The sequence below is a fragment of the Anas acuta genome, chromosome 4 (assembly GCF_963932015.1).
Source record: "Anas acuta chromosome 4, bAnaAcu1.1, whole genome shotgun sequence".
In the NCBI taxonomy this organism is placed as follows: Eukaryota; Metazoa; Chordata; class Aves; order Anseriformes; family Anatidae; genus Anas; species Anas acuta.
This window is the reverse complement of record NC_088982.1, coordinates 58,430,509-58,452,809: the sequence shown is the minus strand read 5'-3', so window position 1 is coordinate 58,452,809 and position 22,301 is coordinate 58,430,509. Positions and strand designations below refer to the sequence as shown.

The 22,301-nt window shown below is 37.5% G+C and overlaps 2 protein-coding genes and 1 long non-coding RNA gene across 15 annotated transcripts in view; 1 reads left to right on the top strand and 2 right to left on the bottom strand.

The window, feature by feature from the left end:
• The window catches only part of FGL1 (fibrinogen like 1), a 28,392-nt gene extending 13,980 nt beyond the window's left edge, over positions 1-14,412 (bottom strand). The window contains exons 1-3 of one of the 3 annotated variants that reach the window (XM_068681492.1): positions 14,311-14,412; positions 5,866-5,941; positions 194-374 (exon numbers count right to left, since the gene is read on the bottom strand). In XM_068681492.1, the coding sequence (XP_068537593.1) occupies positions 194-374; positions 5,866-5,931 (247 nt within the window). In that variant the 5' untranslated portion in view covers positions 5,932-5,941; positions 14,311-14,412. Of the gene's footprint in view, positions 1-193; positions 375-5,865; positions 5,942-10,991; positions 11,015-11,035; positions 11,190-14,310 lie in introns of those variants that run through there. The other 2 variants (XM_068681491.1, XM_068681493.1) reach the window with 2 other exon arrangements.
• Positions 14,413-16,526: 2,114 nt separating this feature from the next.
• On the bottom strand, positions 16,527-18,937 carry LOC137856270 (uncharacterized). Its single transcript, XR_011096320.1, has 3 exons — positions 18,458-18,937; positions 16,984-17,373; positions 16,527-16,657 (listed from the first exon to the last, which is right to left on the bottom strand). It is a non-coding gene; the product is annotated as an uncharacterized lncRNA (long non-coding RNA).
• The window catches only part of PCM1 (pericentriolar material 1), a 42,382-nt gene continuing 37,805 nt past the window's right edge, over positions 17,725-22,301 (top strand). For 8 of the 11 annotated variants that reach the window (XM_068681469.1, XM_068681471.1, XM_068681466.1 and 5 more), the window contains exons 1-2: positions 18,146-18,346; positions 21,764-21,882. In XM_068681469.1, coding sequence (XP_068537570.1) covers positions 21,787-21,882 — 96 coding nt within the window. In that variant the 5' untranslated portion in view covers positions 18,146-18,346; positions 21,764-21,786. The other 3 variants (XM_068681462.1, XM_068681461.1, XM_068681470.1) reach the window with 3 other exon arrangements.

The following is a 22,301-nucleotide window of genomic DNA, read 5'->3' as shown; positions in this document are numbered from 1 at the left end:
ATAAACCTCTTCAATCCAGATTTGATTTATACTATGTGGGATGAACACAGGCCTAGGTAACAGCTGAATACTGTGCTTTAAACAAACCATTTTCTGTGAGCTGCAAAACAATATGTCAATGGGTCTAATTGTGCTAAAGCTTCTGGGTATCACTACAATGAACGGAAATGAAAAGAATAGCTTCATTTCTAACCTGAATACTGTCTTTTTCCTCCCAAGTCAATGGCACTGTTTTCATCTCCTCTGTCACTGTACTGTATCTCTTTCTTCTCTAAAAGCTGTATAATTTTTAACTGCTGCTGTTTCACACGATGTTCCAGAAGTCTCACCTGGGCCTGAAGTCGTATCTGCTCTCGAAAACAGTTCTGTAGATCCTAAAAATGAAAATGCATCCTATTGTAAAATCAGTATTTTTTTGTCAAGTTTAACGTGTAGAGAAAAAAAAATAATTAACTTGAACAAAGCATTTTTGTCTTAATTCCCTAGAGATACTATTTTGTCTTCCACCTTAGTTGTTACCTCTACTTTAACTGATTTAGTACGCTATAGAGTATCCAACCACACCAGCTTTGCAAAGAGACCCTCTCTTTATCAGCTAAGCTACCAGCTCTCTCTAGAAACACACAGAGGAGACTCCATAAAAACACTAGCATACAGATTGTTTATTCTCTATCACCTCATCATGCACAGAGATTTACTTTCCAGTGAGGCTTCCTACCAACATGGTGCGGGTTCCAAAACTGCCAGAGTTTTAAAGAAATGCAGTCCATGCTGATACCTTTTCAATTTCATTGTTCATTTTCAAGTGCTTTTTGATTACACACTTCTTACGATAAGGATCTTAACATTGCCAACATAAACATTGTAAAGTTTCAAGCTCTTTTTGGCACACTAAATTAAATAGCCCCTAAGAAACTGCAAATATGCATGAAAAATAAGAGTTTAAAACTTAAAGTCGGTATCGTGCTATGACCTGTACTCCTATCTTACCATGCGGAGTAACGGAGATGGGATGATTTTAATACAGTGATACCTTCCACTCACTGCACATAGTGATATATGACACAGGAGAGCTGAAATAACAGTCCCAAATTCTGACTTGTTCAATGTATACAGAGCAATATATTTATTTATTTATTTTTTAGATTAATGGCTATGGTAAGGCTATGGCCTGAGCTAGGGAGCTTAAATTACAACAGCTTGTACAGTTTCAAATACATAATAAACAAATTTGATTTCAAAAGGGAGGGGAAAGCCTCTGGGATTTTATGATACATTCTACAAACGTGACATGAGGTTTTGTATCAGTAACATTGTGTCTGCAACTTTATATGAGCAAATAGTTTAGTAGCTATGGTGTTTGCATGAGAGCACAACCAGCACTGTAAAAGTAAAATCAGAGAGCAACCTTTTGGAAATCTGATAGGCGAGATCAAATATACAGCAGTTCTAAATTGGTACAACCTTATTCATAGGGCAACATTATTTGAATGTAGACCTGTAACACTTGCCATCCATATGGAAGAGCTGATATCTTAGAACATTGCCCTATCACGCTGAATGAGAGATCTGAAGCAGCATACTGATGTGAAGCTCCACTGGCATCAGCATAATTTTGTACCAGGCTCAGGCCTCATGTATTTTCCATGAAAACTACCATCAATATGGTTCTTGTCACTTTCTTGCTGCAGTGATTTATTTATTTATTTTTGTCTATGTGAAAAGCTGGTACCATTCTGTACATTTCTGTGCAGCACAGGCATGGTTCTGGTTGGACTGACTTCCTTGAAGTACCATTAGTACCTCACCACAACTCTAAGAGCAAACTCAAATTAAACTAACAGTATTAATAAGAAATCACATTTTATGATCAACACATATGGACTTATAAGTAATTTCTGGTACTAGTTAAAAAGCAGAACTTCTGCTACTGTTGAGAAACATCTCTATGAACAGTGTCATCACTATGATGTCATTTCTGATAGAAATAAGTGTTGCTGATGTCCAAACCCCTTTGCTTTTTGAATACAGAGGATAGAATTCATTTTCAACATAGGCAAATGAACTTGACAAATTTCAGGAGAGTACTGTATGTCCGTGAGTTCATTCAAATGCTTCCTAGCCATTATGTCCCATTTGACTGTAATGTCCAGTCTCATTGAAAAACGTGTTGATTACACTTGCTGTCTTTGCAAACAAACCTGATTAGGGGCCTCTGCTCTGAGTATTTCTGCAGTGTATCAGATGGCTGTTTAAGTGCCATCTAATATATACAGTGGAATAAAAGAATGGGGAATATACATGCGGCAGGACTAGGCAGTTTGTCGGTGACCTGTCTGAGAGGAAAAGGTTTGGCTGCCTCTCTGGGGCTGGGCTGCCCATGTCAGCCGGCTGTGTCAACAGGTTTGTCTGCAGGCTCTGACTGTCTGCTTCCTACTAGGTCCTGAGAAGCCTTGAAGGTGCTTGACCACAAGGAGGAGCTGTAAGTGAGATGCACAATTTACCAAACACTAAAATTTTGGGAAGGAAATAAAACAAAAGCAGCCCGTGACCTAATATCCCTAAATTCCTATGCTATTTAAGAATACTCCCTTGAAAATCTGTTTTGGTTGTTGATAGCTATACAAGATCCCTAACATGCCCTCTTTTATTTTTATTTTATTTTTTTTTTCCTAGCAGGGAAATTAAGAAGAAAAATAAATACATGCATGTACACACTTTCTACAGAGGCTTATAGGTTATTCGACCATAAGTAATGACAAGTGTGCTACATGCTGCATATTACAAAGAAAGTCTTTCTAGGATGATTATTTTAGCTTGTATCTGCAGCTTCACATAAATCTTTCACAAAAAAAAAAAAAAAAAAAAAAAGAGTAGAGCCATTCTGAGCCATTCAGAAGAGAAAGTTCTCTGCAAATTCTCAGCCTGCTCCTGAGTGCACACAGAAAATGAATGGGAACTGGACAGATATATAGGTGGGTTGAGAAAGAGTGAGTTAAAAAAAAAAAAAAGTTTTCAGATGAAATATTAATCTTAATCATAGTAAGTTATAAAGGAGCTACCATGCTTTTGTTTACTGAGGAGGTTGGCCTTTATCAGTCTTACCTCAGTACGCACAGCTTTGGAGAAAATGGTAATAAAAAACAGGAGAGACTTCAGTTATCCTGGAAATGCTGGCCCCTGCAACCAGGCCCCTGCAATGTCGTAAGCAAGACCTCAGGTAGATAGTTTTTTTCCCATGTGGCAGGGTCTGAACTATGAAGAGCTATTTTCACTTAAAGTGAAAGTTAAAGTCTGTGCTTTTGAGGAGGGAAAGCTACAGGCAACTGTGTTTTTTTTTTCAGGTCTAGTGAAAATGTATCATTCTGCCTACCTGTACTGCTGACAGCCATTCTCCTACTTTTTTGAAATTATATAGCAAAGTACAGATCTCCAAAAAGCCTTATTGTACCTTAGAAAAACTTGCCATCTACCTTTAATGTGACACTACTTCATGTGCTGCCATAAAAGGTCTGTTCCTTTTAATCAAATTAAAACCACCCAGTCTGTATCTCCAAATATTATTCTTAACTTTGTATTTTAAAGTTATCTTTTCATTTTGTTTACTTAAAAATTGTGAATTTTTTCATGAAAATGGAAAAGTAACATCGAACTGATTCTCATCCTCTTTACAGACTGCACACTTGCTATAGGGTAAGAAATAACATATTTACATTATACATCATAATTTCCTGTTGCAAAAGATTTAAGCTCCTGATGCTGACTAGGTGACTAAGTACTAGGTGACAATAAAGAAACCATGAACAGTACTAAGTACACCACAAGAAACAAATGATTTAACAGAATTAGTCTTGAAAGCAACCTTGAACGGTACTTGTACCTGATATTTTGCTTTCTCTCCCTGACTCAAGTCTTCTCATTGCTATCTCCTGCTGTGAACACCAGTTCCTGTTATGCTTTGCTGCTGAACAGCAACACTGCAATTCTCATATTTGGAATCCCAGATGTATTTTCCCCATGGGACAATCCCAAGTTAGCTGTGTAACTTTCAAGGTGGATCGATGTGGCTTTTAGATTTGCATGTCACAAGATTGCTCTTTGCATGTACTACTCCGCTTTGTCACAGGATAACTCTTTTAAAATCATTGAGGTTAAACCAGTGCACAGCTAGAGTAATACAGAAGCAAAAGGTACCCTAGGGTTACAGTGTAAGAGTTAGCAGCTATAACTTACTGCTATTCCTTTTGTTAGATATGGATCAAAGTAAAGCAAATATAATAGTGAAATACTCTAGAAAATGTGAATTTGACCATGACTTTCTCTATTGGACAGTAGTGCCCACTGAAACTAGACTGAACACGACCTGTTCTCTCTGTTTCAGTGAAGCAACTGTTTGTACTACACATTGAGAAGCAATTATCTAACTGTTGCTGACAGCTCTGCTCTTGGACACATGGTTCCATATTTAAGCAGCTGCTGCAATTAGTACGCATTCACATTCTTTTTTTTATTTCATTATCGTGAGGGCTATTTAGCAGCCAATGTCCTTTCATTAAAACCGATGCTACAAATTATATTTAGAATAATTTATGAAAGCTACAAAAATACCAACTCTTTCTTTGAGGTGCTTTTTCCTGTATTTTTAGAATTTAAATGAGCTTAAAGAATACCTCAAATGAGAATAGTATTTTAGAGAGATTAAATATGAAAACTTAGAGAGGAATTTCAGAATGTTCCCAGCTCTCAGTCACAGTCAGCCACAGCCCATAATATTCCAACTGAAAAATAAAAAATCAAAATAAATCAAATGTATTTCATTGTATTGCCTTTTTCTCAGTAGGTTTCTATAAAAATCATTTTTTTTTTTCTTCAGTAAGCAAAGGTGCAGAGGCAGGTGCATCCTACCTATTTTCTCCCTGTAGAGCTACTTTTCTAAACAAAAGGCTTTCCTAAGACAGCCACAAACAGTTATGCTTACCTAGTTGTAAATTTGACAACCACTTCCACAGAGGCAATTATGAAAAAACAATTCAGTCTCCAAGGTCCCTGCCAATTAGGACTTGAATATTAAACTAGAAAGGACAGCCAAGACAGGCAGTACAGGACTGATAAGGTTACGACTATTTTAAGTGGTTGAATAAATGTGTTTCTGTTTTTCTGTTGGAGACACAAAATAAGTAGTAGAAAGTCTGGGAAGCCAGAATCAAAGGAGTTGTGTTCATTGTTTCTCACTGTGAGCTACAACGTAGTAACATGGCAACAAGTAAGACAGTGAAGCTGTGGATCTGATTTGAGGGAAAGTCCTAAGGCCAGTGGACCAGGTAGAAGAGGATAGAAACATTCTTCATGCTTTGTATCAGCATAGCACTGCTGCAGCCACCAAGCTTGTGAGACACGAGCTGTGTTTTCCTTTCTGTAGGTACGTTACTCAAAACTGAAGCTGTTATTCTGAGTTAGCATTACCATGGAATGGAAGCAATAACTGCCTTCAGTGCAATAACTGCCTTCAGTGCATCCTCTACAATGTTCATGTTAACGCATTATGTGATAACTTTTTAGTAAAGGTATTCTATTGCCTCTTTCTCCATGTTGGATCCAGTCACAAACTGACTGGATTACTTTCTCCAGTGCTATTGCTCAGCCATTGTATATTTATGCTCCTGTTTTGTCATTCCTTATCAGAAACTTGTCTCCACTGAACACTGGTAGAGGCTATTTCCCCAGTCTTCTGGATTTGTTTTGTATTCTAATCTTTTCCGTCAAAGGTTCTGCCATCAGATCTAGCTGAGATACACTGTAAGGACTAGAGAAGTTCTTCTTTATTTAGAAGAAACTCTAAACATAAACTTAAGGAGTAGAACTTACAGAGCTCGCAATAGTATCCGTCAGGCTAGCTGCAAGGACAAAATCAATCACTATCAAAATCTTCATTCTCTGGAAGCTGTGAAGTAGAGGGACAAATGAAATAGTAGTTAACTTAAACATTAAAGCTAAAGATTTACACCTGACATCTTTACTTGTTATTGCAAATAATCAAATTAACCTATAATTATTTCTCTATAATTCACAAATACAGCGTATATTTAGACTTCATTACAATGTATAAAATAGTCTGATAAAATACACCTTCAAAAACCAGTAAAAACAATCCTATCCTTTTAGGCCATTAAGGATCAGAGATCTCCAAACATTTTAGGAGGGTTAATCAAGGCTACAAAATGACACGACTTACTGCAGAATAAAACAAAAGCAAAATACTCCTTTAAATTTTTGAGAAAAGCAGAAGAATATTCCTTGGGCTCTGAAAGTTGGGAGAAAGGTCTCCATACATTCAAGTTAACTAAAATCTGTATTTGGTTAGCTGTCCTTGAAGTAAAGAAAATGTCTTGTGCAAGTCCTTTGTCCCAGGAAAGGATGGAGGTAATAATTTTTCTGTCACATTAATTTTGGAAAAAATGTGTAACAGTTATCAGCTTTTATTCTAGTGGTGACAAGGATGACATCTATCAACTGATAGCTGTGTATATTTTGTACTGTACAGCCCATAGGATTTTAAGTCCCATTACTTCATAGGAAAATTCTTTAATATGCCAAAAAATCACCATCGTATCTGACTGCCTTGCAAATGTTAGTTAATATATCTTCAACACTTCCCAGAATGTAGATGCATGTTTTTCATTTCACAGATGAGAAACCAACTTCAATAACTAGTAAAATATTGACATAGATTATACATAAATCAATTTCAAATTTTAAATTAAACTGCTGCAATGGTCAGCTGAAGGTTTTTTTTTTTGTGGTGTTTTTTGTGTTTTGTTTTTTTTTTTCAAATTTACAAAATTTTCATTTAAGATATGCTAATTCCATTTAAACCAAAATATGTGTTCACTCTGCTTTTTCTAGTTATTAAACTAAATCAGCTAAATACATGTTAAAGCATTTGTGGTTAGACAAAGAATAAGATACATTATAGAGATTAATGATTCAATTTCAACATGTGTTTATTGAATCAACTTTATGGAAATTTCCACTCTTATTTCTGCAGGAATTAAGATGAAATACCAGTGGAACTTTGGCAGACTGTGCTTTTTACTGTACAAAGAAAACCAAGGTGCTTATGTGAAATATGTTTTTTTTTTAAAAAAGTTTTTATAAAATCTGACAAATTCAATTTCATTTTCACCAATTTCCAAAAGCTTCATGCAAGAGTACAAATTACAGTGCTGTCCAATTGCAGGCTTTAATCACCTATGAAATACTAAGGACATTAAATTATACTAATTTTATTTAAGAAGGCAATTTATTTCTGGTTTTATTTCTGAGTTTTGCTGGTTTGAAAACATCAAACTTGTTGCAGAGTTCATGTTTCTGCATGAATCCTGTCACACAGCTTCTTGCACTAGACTGGATGGAAATGCAAGGTGTTGAGGGTTGCCCAGCACCCCATGTTACAGCTAGCTCAGAGAGATTTTTTAAAAGAATTTTGGAAATACATAAGCAAAATCTACCATTCAGCTGCAAAGCACTACACTAAGCTGATGTCTATCTCGAAGGATTCCAGAGGGGTCCCTTGTAAATTATTTATAAAATGTTTAATGAATAGAAGGTGTGACCTGAAATCTGTTATTTCTATGCCATACAATTTCTAAATTTTAACTTGTACGTTTTTCTTGACATTAACCACATAAATGTTATGTTATTTCAATTAGAAACTTTAATAAAATTCAGTACAAGTTCTGCTATTGTTTAAAGTGGTGAGTCCTATGAATTTAAAGCTTAAAAATTGGGGGGCTATATCTGCAAGAATTGTCTGGCATTGAGTTTTGTTATTAATTTGGATTTCAGAGGTTTTTCCCATGATAAAACATGCATTTTCACCTAGAATAGTAGCAGCTCTTGTCATCTATTGCAATGACATTGACTGCTGTGGGAGAGGAGTGACCAAAGAACACATTAGCTGTCTGGGCAAGCTGCAAATGACCTATCTTAGATAATTTCAGTCTCTACTACATGCATTTCTTGAAAATGTTTTCTAGGAAAGAAGGGTTTATATTTTTTCACTGGGAGATTCTTTAACTGTTCTGCTCAATTCTGCTATTTTCATTATAAAAGCACACTGTTCTTCCTCCAATTAATCTTTATATTCAAGATGTTATATTATGATTTCACTTATTGTGAAAGCTGCATCGATCTTAAAAGGATTGCACATCTTTATAAATACAATATTCTTATTAAAAATAAGAATCAGACTTTCGAGTATATCTTACATACTGTTCAGAACAATTTATATTAGCTAAGAAAGTGAGTCACAGTCAAGGCAGACCATTTCTCTTACAGTATGTGTGAGCTCCTGCAAGCATACTGCACAAAAGGAACCAAGAGCTGAAGAGTTTGTGCAGTTGGTTTGGTTTGTCACCTTCAGATGATGAAGTCACTTTTCTATTTAAAGTGTGCCTCTTTCTAAAGTATGTTCCTGTTGTGGAAAACTTCATGAGGGCTACACTTGGAAGACAATGTTGTCAGTATCACTTTCAGTACTCTCATAAATAAAATTATAAAGTGATGTTTTAAATATATTTCTCAAGGTATCCTTACCCTGGAGTTTAATTTTTAAGAAAGGGAGTCAGACAATAAAGCCACGATGCATTCTGGTGCACTGTTAATCATGTGGTCAGTCATGATAATTTTGAGTTCACTGTGATCATAAGAGAATTAAGGGGCATATAGAAAGGGAGCAACTAGCAACTGAGATCTCCATTTGGCAGACCTGTCATCCAATAACAGGGAATATTAAAACAGGGAAACAGAGAGGACACAGGAGAAAAAAAAAAAATAAAAAAAATGAGGTAGGCCTGAAGTAGGAACAAGGGTTGAGTAAAGCAACATCTTTCTGTTGCTGTCATCAGGGGGAATAAAAATGAAATGAAATGAAATGAAATGAAATGATAAAATAAAATAAAATAAAATAAAATAAAATAAAATAAAATAAAATAAAATAAAATAAAATAAAATAAAATAAAATAAAATAAAATAAAATAAAATAAAATAAAATAAAGAGGAGGAGAGAGAGAGAGAGAGAGAGGGGGGGGGAGAGGGAGAGGTCAAGAAGACTAGGAGGAGACAAGGTCTGAAAGCAAATGGTTCACCTAATGTTGTTCCTCTGCTTCTGTAACTGCCCAGCAGGGAGACCCAGAAGGGGCAGAGGAGAGTAAGCATAGCTGTTTCTGGAAGCAGAAATATTTGAGGCAGTTTGTGAGTGGATATAAATGCATGTAGTTATCTGATTCCACAGTTGCAATCACAGGAGATTCACTGAGCAGTCAGAAAAGTCATTAAAAAAGCAGTAAAATATCAACAATAGGATCAGACCTAATACATGTTCAAAGTGTTTTGCACACACTGACTGAATAAACAGCTTTGGTCTGGGAATTAATGTTGTTACCTATTAGTTAGTTTTTTATTTTCTACTCAAAGTTTCAAAATAGGTTGGTTCAGTGACAGTTCTCCAACACTGTACATTTATCTTCTGGTGATACGTAAAGCTAAAGCTGTGTTTAAGGGAAGCTTAAAATCCTGCTCTAGGAAGACAGTTTTGAAAGTCAATTTCTCAAACTAATTTCTCCACCCACTGAAATATTTAGCCTGGTTGTTACATAGCTATTTAAAATGCCTTATCCAGAAATATGCCTGGAGGGTAAAATAATTTAAAATGTAGGGAGAGAATACAACTTTCACACATAATACAGTAAAAAAACATAGCAAAATACCGGGGGAAAAACAAAACAAAACAAAACAAAACAAAACAAAACAAAAAAAATCAACAAAACAAAACCAAAACCACCCAAGCCTTAATCCGCGTCACAGATGAAGACAATTGCATAACTATTTTTGTATTGCTGATGCTCATGAGTCCAAAGAGACAATATGTACTGAGAGACTTCCAAAGCTTTGGTTATAACACAGTTTTCCCATTTAAAAGCAAACAAATAACAAAAGCATCAACCAAACAAACTTGTGCAGGGAAGACCCCTTGCCAGGAAAGCTTTCAGCTCAGACAGCAGACATGCAGATTGATTATTACACTTCAAGACAGACTGAGAAAACCTCGTTGTAACATTTTTGAGTTGAAAGCACAAGCCTTTAATAACTAGCTGCTTTCTATTTTAGCAAAACTGAGGTTTAAGTGCAAATCTTGCAAAACCTTGAAATTTTATCCTTATGAGATTACTCAGATACCAAAGATCACACCTGGAATGTGCATTTGCATGACCATATGGAAAGATTTCTCCTACAGCTACACAATTAAAATTAAAGAAAAATACCTCTGAATATTTTTGCATTTTTGTACTTGGGATTTCTTTACAGGCTACTCAGATAGTAAATCCTATGGTCCAATTTCCACCAAATTTAATATTTTTCTGTGTCTTTCAATCACAAGTTACTGACTAGACTTGACGATATGAGCAAAACTCTTGTGCTGTGAAAGCACTGAAATCTCAGCTTATTTCCTTCTTGAATTCTGGAGACAGCAAGCTATATAAAATTCAGATGCCAATTTCTGTTTGCACAGTGCCAGTAAGAACTGCCATGTTAAAAAACACAATAATAATAAATGAGAATCTGTCTGCCAAAAGGACAGCTAAGGATTTGGAAGCCAAGCCTGTTTTAGTGATTAAACTCATGAACAAACTTTGCTTTGTTTTAATTAGGTAGTGCTATAAAAATTGAGCCAATTTCCTCATCTGAAAAATGGACAGATCATTCATGATCTGATCCAATTCTAGGCCTCAAAAGCAGCCCTATTCATCCAGCCGTACATTATTAGACACTTAGAAAGTACAGATTTGAATAGGGGGTTTATTATCAAACTGAGTATTCATCATAGCAAAATAGCTAGATCCTACCGAAGCAACATTCCTACATCATTAGCAACATTGCACCGGTTACACAACCTTCAAAAACTACTTTTAATCCATAAGTATAGAAATTACCCCAAATTCTTTCTTCTTCCCTCACAGGTACCTAAAACATTTACCTTTCCCCTCTGGACAGAACTCAAAGTTGTTAAATCTTCTTAAGCTGATGCAAGGAATTCCAGAGCCCTTCCCAGACTGCGATTGTTTTTGCTATTAAATTCTGTAGTGCTGCTGCTTACATCTGCTATGAGTCAGTGGGCAGGAATGTTACTGAGGAGTCGCAGCTATCAACTCTGAATTGCAACATAAGAAGGAGAAGATGGTAATTTTGTGCCTGACACAACACTTCTGAAATAAAAATAGACCAAAAAGAACAAAGAATCATCCACTTTCTTTCATTGCTGTGATCCAGGAAATTGGTCTCAGCGTGACATTCAGCTTTCCTGAACCAGAACCTAAATCTCTGAGGCTTCAGAGCTATAGGGAGTTTATCTGACCTGACTGATGTAGAAGGAAAACACTCTCAGACTATAGGTTACAGTTTAGAGCTGATAAAATATAAAGAAATCTGCTTAAAACAAACTAATGAGGAAACCTAATACAGACAAAGCCAAAGGGAACAGGAAAAAAGGAAAAAGAATGCTGTTTGATGTAGGTATTTTTTATCTAAATTGGAAGGCACCCAGAAGTCTCAGTAACTTGGTTTGACACTATCATTTTCTTTGTAAGCTTGTTAGAGCCAGATGAATACAACAAATATATGTTGAAGATGTTATTTGTTTTGCATGTTTGCCTTCCTTCTGTTATGCTGGCTCTTTCCAAACAGTTCAACAAATGAGAATACTTATCAGAATGCTTCTGGATGAAGTGAACTCTTAAGGAAATAGTGAACAAAAGCAATAAAAGGAGTTTTACATTCCACAGCTATAAATACCTGGCAGTATTTCTCTTTTCTCATTCTATTACATCCTAACTTCAAATTCTGAATTTCAAGTAGTTAATAAGTGGAATAAATTATAATAAATAAGATAAAATTATAATAAATAAAAATTCAATAGAAGTATTCAACAATTCATTGTTACTGGGAATCTTACTATGGCTAATGACTTTGGTAGGAGGGGGATACCTGTTGATAGTGGGACTCCCGACTTAGTTCAGGAAAGTATAGTGGGACTCACTGGGTGGGCTCTGGACTGAGAAAGTGGAAAAAGGCATGGTTATGTTAAACTCTGACTTAAAAACTGTAAACTCTGAGCATTCAAACAATTTATTGAGGGCTACAAGTAGATACTCCATCACTTCAAGTCTTTAAACAAAGATGGGATGGCTGAAATCCCCGGTTGTTTTTCAGTTAAACATGACTGAACTCAGAACAAGAAATTTGATATGGCATCGAGTCAGAGATCTGTATTCCAGAGGCTGCACATCATTGGAATGATTTTGCAAGAATAGACATTAAGTAGAAGACTCTTGAAGATTATACAAATAGGAGTCATATAAGCACAAAAGGAAAAGAGAAAGGTTTTGGAGTCTTTTTCTGACCTATCAGATATATCAAATACAGGAAACTGGCAAATGCCATAGACCTCAACATGGCCAGTAATGACCGACCTGGCTGTTCAAAAAGAACTTACTCGGATTTTCTCTTCTTGGGAGAGTTTGCACAGAATTAAAACTAAATATAGCAAGGATTGTTAATTACTGTTTTATCATTTTTTAAAAAGTATTTAAAGAATAAAATGCTGTTCCTCACTTTTACACTAACTCAATATGTTTATTATCTCCCATAAGTAGAGCAAAAACAGTTGTATTGAATATTTGCTCTTTTGTGGATGTTTAAAAGAAATAGCTAACAAAAGAAAGCTGTGCTCTTTGTTCCCATTATATTTCAGCCCTCGGCTGAGTACTTCCTGAGGTATTTTATCTAACAGAAGTTTAGCAGCTTGTAAAATCAGTAAACACAAGATAATGTGTTCATAATATCATCCTTTTATCATTCAGACTCAAAGGAAATTGCAAGCACACAAAAAACTTTAATAGTATACTGAACATCATTTTTCCATGATAAGCTCTAATGCAGGTGGTTAAACGCTATTTATAAAAGGTAAAGTTTTTTTTTTTTTTTCTCATGTGTATGATTCTTATCCAGGAAAGTTTTAAATCACCTTCAAATATCATGTAGAAATGTGGGAGGGTCAAAGATTGTACAGCCATGACATTGTAACTCAGTGCTTGCCAAAATGTTCTTTCATTCCATCTGTTATGAATTAATTTGTTTATGCTCTTCTCTGCATTTATTTTGTGTAATGCTAAGGATGAAACAGAAAGCATGTAACAGTCTCCATTCAACTGAATTAAGCTCTGCTGTGTGAAGGGTATATGATAGAGAAAGGACTTGCTCAAGATCTCAGTGCAAGAGCCAGGAAGAGAACACAGTCTGTAATCTTCTACCTTATTTACAAGAACAGCTCAGATACCATGCCTTCTCTGAACTGTCTCCTTTCCCTAGGTTCCCGTTCACCTCAGTTTTTCTTTTTGTTCTCTCCAAAGACACCTTTCACCTATATTCTACCATGCAAATCATATCATCTCTGTATGTATATATATCACTGTAGAAAAGTGAACCAACTAATTTCTCTTCAGTATATGTCAACTGAGTCTTGTTTTCCATTGGCGCCATCTCTAACCAGCAGTACTAATTAAATCACATAGCACCAAATCTCTACTATTCCTCTTATCATCAGGAAAAAAAAAAAGAAAAAAAAAAAAAAAAAGGAACGACAAGAGCAAATTTATTGGAAAAATGATCTAGGTTACAAAGTTATTTAAAACACTTCAAAATTATTCCAGTTTCAAACCTTGCATCGTCATTGGAAGTGCCTGGTCATCATATTTCACTCAAGTACTTCTACAGAAAAAAAATATGGAAGAAAGCATCTACAACCCCTTCCTCTTAGAATGAACTCTCAAATGGTTGTACAGGACCTTTCATTCTCTACACTCAGAACCAAGGAAAATAAAAAGCTAATAATGATGGATTTAATTGCAAAATGGAAAAAAAAAAATATCTGGGGCTGGGCAGGGAGGCAGGAGAACTTTTGATTCTGGACTTTTCTTTATAATATACAAAGGGGTTCCTTACTTCTTTAGGATTCTTGTCCTTTGATTCAGCTCCGAGGGAGAAATTTATGAGGTATTTCCAACCTATCTAATCTAATCTTTCTCCTGATTATGTTTGTTGTTGTTGTTGTTGGTTGGTTGGTTGTTTTCTTTCAGTCAAGCATGCATCTAGATTGTGACTCCAGAATTCTAAATAATGTGGAAGTGCCTAGATAATGTGATAATATACAATGACCATCCCAGATATTATAAATTACAAGTTGTGGCTACTCACTTTTCTGAGGAATCTGCAGATAAGCCTGTTTAACCCAAATCTGACATTTCAGAATAATTGAAGTATTTTTTGTTTCATTTTGGCCTGCTTTTGTCAGCCAAGGAAGAAACTGAAGATGGTGCTACTGAACTGGAAACAGAAAAAAAAATTAAAAAATTAGACTATATAACTAAGAGTGCAGTGTATCAAATGCAATGTTAAACTAAACAACAAACAAAAAGGGAAATTCAGATTAAACACTGGATCTGTAGGCTGTTCACAAACACTGTTTCATAAAAAATGGATCTGAAATTAGGAGTGGAATAGTGATTTATGACCTTGCTGTCTTGTGTGTTAGAGACCTCCTTGAAAACATCTTCAAAATGGGCTCTTCAAAGTGGACAATAAGAATACTTATGGTCCTAGAGTTACGGATAAACAGTGGTTCTCCTGATGTGTTTTGGTTGTGTGAAATGAGCATGTTTAATAAAACCAAACCGGTTATGCCTTGTGCCTCTACCTTGTCACTTTTTGAGCCTAAGGATGATCTCAGTCACTAGCATTTTGCTAGAATACTTGGAATGTGCATAATAGCAAATATTACGGAGTGCTGAGATAAAAGCAGTGTCAAGTGGATTACCTGCTCCATCCCTACAGATTTTGGTGAAGGTTTACAATGGGGTCCTGTCAATTCTTCAGCCAACATGCAGGTGTTTTTCCAAGGTCCAAGCAGGTTAGCTATTTAAGCTAATTTTGTAACTGCCAGTTACTTTTTCCTTTATTGCTTCTGATGGTTATTATGTGGATCATCACAACTTGCTTTCTTCTTCACCAGTAATGAATTGTCTAATCCTTGGCTAGCCTAATGCTTGGTTTGGGGATATTCAATGCCAGTGCCTCTGCCCTACGCCTGCTTAATATATTATCAGGTTTCACAGGGATAAACAGACACTTTATCTTCCTGTATAAATCAACTCAAAACTCTTTGCTATTGCCTTAAGAGAAAAACATCTTTCCATTGCAATGTTATGCAAAAACAAAAAACAAAACAAATCAAACAAAAAAAACTTTAGTTTGGTGGCCAGATAGATGCTCTGCAGCCATATTATGGTAGTCTAAACATTTTGGGCCAGTTACATTTTTGCAGTAAAAGCATCTTTGTGACAAATCAGCAAAAAAGCTAACAATTACTGCTATTACTCAAATGCTGTGTTAATTACTGCTTTTGTTTCAGTGCCCCTAAAAATCTTTCTCCCCAGCTTCTCACATCTCTGCAGTCTCAGTTAAACTTTAAACCTTCACTTCTTTTTGTCTCTAGTCTTTATATGCCTGTGTTTATTATTATTATTATTGTTTTTTGGCTTTCTTTTCCTTCACCCCAGAATAATAAAGTAAAATTAACAAGATAAGGCCAGCAGATGCACAAGCAAAAATCATCATGTCTATGACATAGCTTTCAATACTAATTAAATTGGACTATCTCAAAAGATAATCCAGTCAGTTTCTGTGAGGGTGCATTCATTAGTATGTCTGCTGATGGCAGCACTTAGAGCAGAGATCTTTGTAGGAGGAATTAGTTACTGTCAGTCTAGAGGCTCATTAGTGTTGACATGGGACCACCCCCAAAAGGTATGTTTAGATTTTAATTAACAAGACATTCTTCAAGCCATATTGTTTTGGCTCACAATTTTTCCCAAATCCTAAGATGTTATTTTATAGCAGTAGTAGAGAACCATCTACAATAATGCTTCTTGCAGATCTAAGGTTCCTTATTGCACATTTTTTTTAGTCTACCACACACAATAAAAAATGATATTGAGCAGCTGGTACTGTTTTATTTCTTTGAAGCACCTTTTAAATTATTTTTTATTTCTATTTTTTATATGGTAACAAATTTGCAGCCAACTCCAGAAGAGGGACAGCAAAATAAAAAGAAGAAAAAAATTATTCTCCAAATGTCAAGTGGGAATCAGAGTGATGATAATTTAAGCTTCTGGAAGAGCCATACTACCAATATATCACATCCTACATTAAGGATGAGAAAATACAGTTTTGATACATAGAAGAGTACAATAAAGATATTGTTTCTAAAACATTCTAATATCTATTTAATGTATTGGTTTTCCTTAAGAGCATATTATATTTTTATGTAAGACTTTTTTTTTTTTTTTTCAAGAAACAAAGAATGAGCTGTATTTTAAGAACAAACCACAGTGACAAAAACAATTGTAATCACTGTATTAGGGCATTTTTTTTCCTCTTAAATTTTGCTTCCACCTGCTGGGCATTGAGAGGTATGCCACTGTGACAATAGCATCCTGCCAACAGCAACATTGCCAGTACTGTGCTGAATATCCAGACATGGTACCTGAGGCCAGGATAAAAAGATGTTTTTTTAACTTTTATAATACCATATACACTATATTATATACACACTATATAACTTTTATGATACTCTAACATTATAACTAATCAGTTGCAATTACAACTTTAAAAAGCTGATAAATAAGAGGTGAAGCTTCAATGCAGATGAATTATATCTATTCCTTATATGTAGAGTGTCCAGACGGTTGTTGTAGAATTTCGTTAAAGTGCTTTCTCTTATGGATATGCATGTTGCAATGTTTCTCTTACGCATGTTGCAACGGTAGGAATGTGAGCAAAATGCTGTGCTGACTAACAGGCTTAGCTCACCTTCCACACACATCTGGTGCTGTCCAGAGCTATTCCTTTGATGCCAGGGCATTTGCTGGAGAAAATATTTTTATTGAAGTATTTTTGTTTTGCAGATTTTTTTCCAGTGATTTTGTTCCCTTTCTAAATTAGAGAGGGATTGATGTGCCATCTAGATTTTTGCTGGAGCAAAAAAACATCGGCACAAGTATTAATGACTGGGGATTTAACCCTACCTCCAGGTGGTATCGGTAGAATGCCTCTAGCCCACCACGAACCTGGAGCATTGCTCAGATCCTTAATGTTTCTGCCTTGGAGCCCAGCACAATGCATATCCTGAAAACGGTAGCTTCTTTCCCCTGTTCTGACAATTGGACCACGATGACTGAAATACAAATCCTATTAGCTTTTCTGAAAAAGAAATGGAAAATAAGAGTAAATGACGGCATAAATACTACCAAAAAAAAAAAATGGCTAATCCTTTTTTTTGTTTTTCCCTATTTTTTTTCTTCAGCAAAGTTTTAGGAACCCAGCCCTGTAAACTGCAAGCCCTAAAGCAAGTCGCTAAGAGCGTGCAGTAGCAACGCAGAAGAAGTAGAAAACGACCAGAAACTGACTGAAATGACCTCCAGCTTCCCCTGCTCTATTTTTAGCTGGGAATTCCTGGAGGAGACCAAACGAGCACAGCACTGCGTGAGGCGAAACTGCCGTAAATAAAGGCTCCGGACCTCATCCGAGCCTCATGGATTTGACGTCGTGATTTTACTAGTCATCTTCCAGTCAGGTAAAATCGTTTATAGAACTCATCACAGTTTGCGTATTTTATTTCAGGAGCAAAACAAGCCCGACGCTTTACAGGCGGCCCCAAGCCAGCTCCCGCTAACCCCGCCACCGCGCTGAGCGCCGCCCTGACTGGAAAACTACACCTCCCAGGAGGCGTTGCGGCCAGTTAGAACGAGCGCGGGCGCTCTCCTCGCGCGGTGCACGCTGGGACTTGGAGTTCCGGCCGTCCCGCCCTTCCACCGCGCTGCGCAGGGCTCCCCTCCCAGAGGCGCGCAGAAGCGCGGGAAACTCCGTCCTCCGCGCCCTGACGTCACGTAGCCCGGCCGGGGCGGCGCACCCGCAAGCGCGGAAGGGCACCTGCGAGCCGCGTTACCACGGCAACGGTGCGGATCCCTCCGCCGCGCCCGCCCGCCCGCCTCCCGCACTGTGGCGGCGCCTCCAAGATGGCGGCGGCGGCGGTGGTCGGGGCCGGGCTGTGAGGCCCCGCGGGCAGCGCCGCGCTCCGGAGCCCGCCGCTGCTGGAAGGCGACGCCCGCGGCCGGGGCCGGGGCAGGAGCAGGAGCAGCGACCGGGCCCGGGGCCGCCGCCCCTCCGCCGCGGGGTGAGGCTGCGGGGCCAGGCGGGGGCCGCCCGCTCCGCTCCGCGTTGCCCGGCGGCGGGAGGAGGCCGCGGGGCGGGCCCCGGGCTGGCTGAGGGCACGGGGGGCTCTTACCGGGTTTTTTTATAGCTGTTGCCTTTCTCCAGGCGAAGTTGCAAGCTGAAGGGTTTTTCTGGGGGGATGTTGCAGCGGGGGTGAGTGCTGTTGGGAAGACGTGCCGGCGGATCTGGTGCAGATAAAAATACTGGAAAAAAATAAATAAAAAAATCTAAATTTATATCTTTATTATTAAATCCTGTGATACTTCAGAGTAGTTTTTATATTGCTGCAGCATGCACAAAATGTGTGTGATCCTAATCGCTCTGGCAGGTACAAGTTTTGACCATAATCTGCCCTGTTACCTTATTTTTACTGTAATAAATGTACTTGAGAGGATTTTATTATTATTATTATTATTTTCCTCAAGTTCCTGATAATTATTGTAAGGCAGCATGCACACGCTCAAGCACAGCTTTTGTGCAGATTCCCTAATGTGCAAGGAACTAAGATTGCGATCGGGTTGCTGGTTGCAGGAGTGGGATGATGGGAGGGCACCAGGGCTCTTAGGAGAGGATTTCATCCAGCTGGGGAAATGTAAAGGAAGGCAGACCACAAATCGGTGAAGTGTGGGGGAGAAAAAGCACAGCTGCTTGTGTGAGAGTTTTATTTCTGAGAAGAAAGCTGGCTGAGCTTCCATGTTGTTATAACTGAGGTGAAGAGAGAAAATAAGAGAGAAAATAAGCCCATTTGAATATAACTTATTTGGAAACATGAGGAACGGTAATATGAATGCTTAGAGACTTAGTGTCTGAGAAGGACGTGGTTCTGTTAATATATTTTTCTTAAAATTCACTTGGTGAAAGTAATCAGGTTGCTGTTATTTTTGAGCTGTATTTAGTAGAATACTAAATTTAGTAGAATACTCAATACTAATGAGTGAGCCTGGGGTTCTTATTTGAGAAAACTTTTCCGAATATTGCATCTGTGGTAGTGAACTTACTTCACAAGTGATTAGAAACTCTTAGAACAAGGATAGGTGAAAACAGCTTTTGTGGAAATTTTCAGTGAAATAAATGTAAACGTTTATTTGTATTATGTGAAGATAAATACTGCCGCTTCTTGGTTTTGCATGGAAGGTAGGAAAAATTGCCTTTGCTACAGTTTCAGTAGAATTATATAAGGGTATTACGAGGAAACGGCTTACTGAATTTGGCTGTGAACCCAGATGGTCTCCGAGCTTGTCAAGATGAACTCATTGTGCTTAGCGGTGTAGGTCAGTTTGGAGTGCCAGTGGAAATGTCGGTCTTGCACAGCTGAACAGGCCTTCTGTAACTGGAGAAAGTGTTTATAAAACAGCTGTTGCTAAAATAAGCTAAATTGGTAACTCTGTTTTTGCTTTGAGTGCTTGTCAAATTTACCTGGAGTTGGTGGGAGAGTTTTTCTGTGAACTGTTTGTAGGATAGTTTCATTTCCACATGTAAACAAACACCCTGTGGAAGGGCATCGTGTTTTTATTTTCTAAATTAATCTGACAGTTCCCCTGGATGAAAGTGGCACAGAAGGTGTGTTTGTATAGATCTGTCTTGGTTTTGCTCTTGGCATGCCTTGGCTTTTATTTGCTTTCCTGAATCCTACAGCTAGAGCTTATAGAGCCATATGACTAGCCAGACTGGAGAGCTGATCCACTTATCTGGGTTTTTTTGCTTGTTTGGTTTGTTAGTTGGCTGGACTAGTTTATAGGTGGTACCCTCTGGTTGCTTGGACTAGTGAATGCTTGTGGTGGGACAAAGAAGGGATATGGATGGGTGTGCAAGCACAGTGGGGCTCAGATCTGCCACTTTCCAAAGTAGCAGGCGGTAATTATACGAGTATCGTGGTTCTGATTGTGGCTGCGGAAGCTGAATTGCTCCTGCAGTGTGTTAGCGTGACTGAGGGTGATCCACTGCCAAGTAGAGAGGTGGTTGTGGTGGGGTGAGCATGCCTTGTAGATCCCATTTTCTAAACGGTGTAGCAGTACTAAGGTGTGTTTGCATCCAAATCCTGCTTTGTGCAATTCCACCTACTGTTGTTAGCTGTACGGTGTGATTTTGGTGAAATACTATATATATATAAATGACTTAGGTGTACTAGTGCAGCCTTTTAAATGTCAGCTTCCCCCCCACCCCCCATCCTGGAACTGATTATAAAGATGTTTCTTAGATGCTGCATAAAATTTTAAGTTTTAGGTGATTTCTTCAGCTGCATGCTGTGAAGTCTTGGTGTGAAAATTCCTACTAGATAGGGTGTAGAAAAATGCTTAGAAATGAACAGTCAATTTTCCGTGTTTTTCAGTTAAAGATAAAATGGCGATCATGAGCTAATACTGTAGTTAAACCTTCCTGGAGAAAGTATTTACAAGACGGTTTCTCTTCTACCTCTGTAAAGAACTTTGTGTTGTAAAGCTGTTATGAGGAGCAAGTTTGTAGCTGTGAGCAGTGGACCTGTGTGAGCGGTAGTTAGGATACACAGGTCTTGTTGCAGCCTGATGGTACATACAGCTAGGTATTCTGCCTCCTGTTGAACAGGGTAATCTAATTTTTGTGCTACAGAGGAATACTTTGTTTCTGACCTTTCAGCTTTAACAATTTTTAAAATTCCTGTTTGTGTCAAAACTAGTAGTGGATGTGAGAATTCCTAAGGTTGCTGAATCTGCACAGAATGAGACAGTTAATGAGAACAGTAAAGCTCGAGGAAAACCATTTATTTACCTAGAAACTATTATGTAAGTGGCATGGCATTACCAGCTTAAATAACTTAACCTGTAGTAAAGAATATAACAAACTTCCTGTTGATGTCCATTTTCTGTGTGTTGTATCGACATGTCTTGCCTTCGGTGCTCTGTCAGCTTCTTAATATTGAAACAAATGCAGAACTTTGACATCCAGGAGGCGACTTTGGAGGTCGAGTATCGAACAGACACCACTCTGGACCTGAAAGTGTAAGCTTGATGAATCCCAGAGTGGTCTTTGCAAGCTCTCTGCAGTGTACTTTTAAAGTGAGGAATATTGAGATGCTCAAACATAGTTTGTTTCCTAAGAGCAGTGATTTAAAAGGAAAAGCAAAAGGGGTGTAAAAAAATACACACAAAGCTGAGCAAAATGCATGCAAGCACATAAAACCAGCACTCCCTTCACACAGCGTCTTGATTAATTTTTAATGCCAGTATCTGTGTTCTTCTCACTGTTACATTTTTACGTACACGGGTTTTAGTTTCCTAAAACAAGTTTTGTTTTCATTTTATTACAAATATGCAGTTGTCATCTCAGATTAGAGATCATAATGTAAAATATTCTATATGAACGGATTGTAATGTAGCCTATTCCTCTCAACTATTTCTTTTAGATTCATTTTAGTGGGTGCTTATCATGGCAACGGGAGGTGGTCCATTTGAAGAAGGCATGAATGAGCAGGACTTGCCCAGCTGGAGCAATGAGAGCCTTGATGACAGGCTGAACAACACGGTATACTTCATCTTAGCTCTCGGTTGTCGTTTTATGCTGTATGTTAAAATTAGTAAGTAGATTCTGTTAGGCAGGCAACAATGGAAAAAAAACGAAGTCTTTTCAGTACTTCTCAATTTCAAAAGTTCTAAACTGTTTAAGAGTGTTTGCCAAAGAAGAGATACAATTTTAGTTTTATTGTAAGCTAATTAAATGCATAGCAAGATGGTACAGGTTAAAAATTTCCAGACAAGCTATTCTGAATTTAAGCAATGCAAAAAATGATACTTTGTAATGTGACATTTGCTCTAGGAATCTTAGTAGCAGCGCATGTTTTGGTATCACTCTTATTTTTAAAAGAGAAGCAAAATCCCTTTCACTGAATTAAACATTTGCTATCCACACAGACAGAAAGTAAATATGACTACTACTTCCTTTCA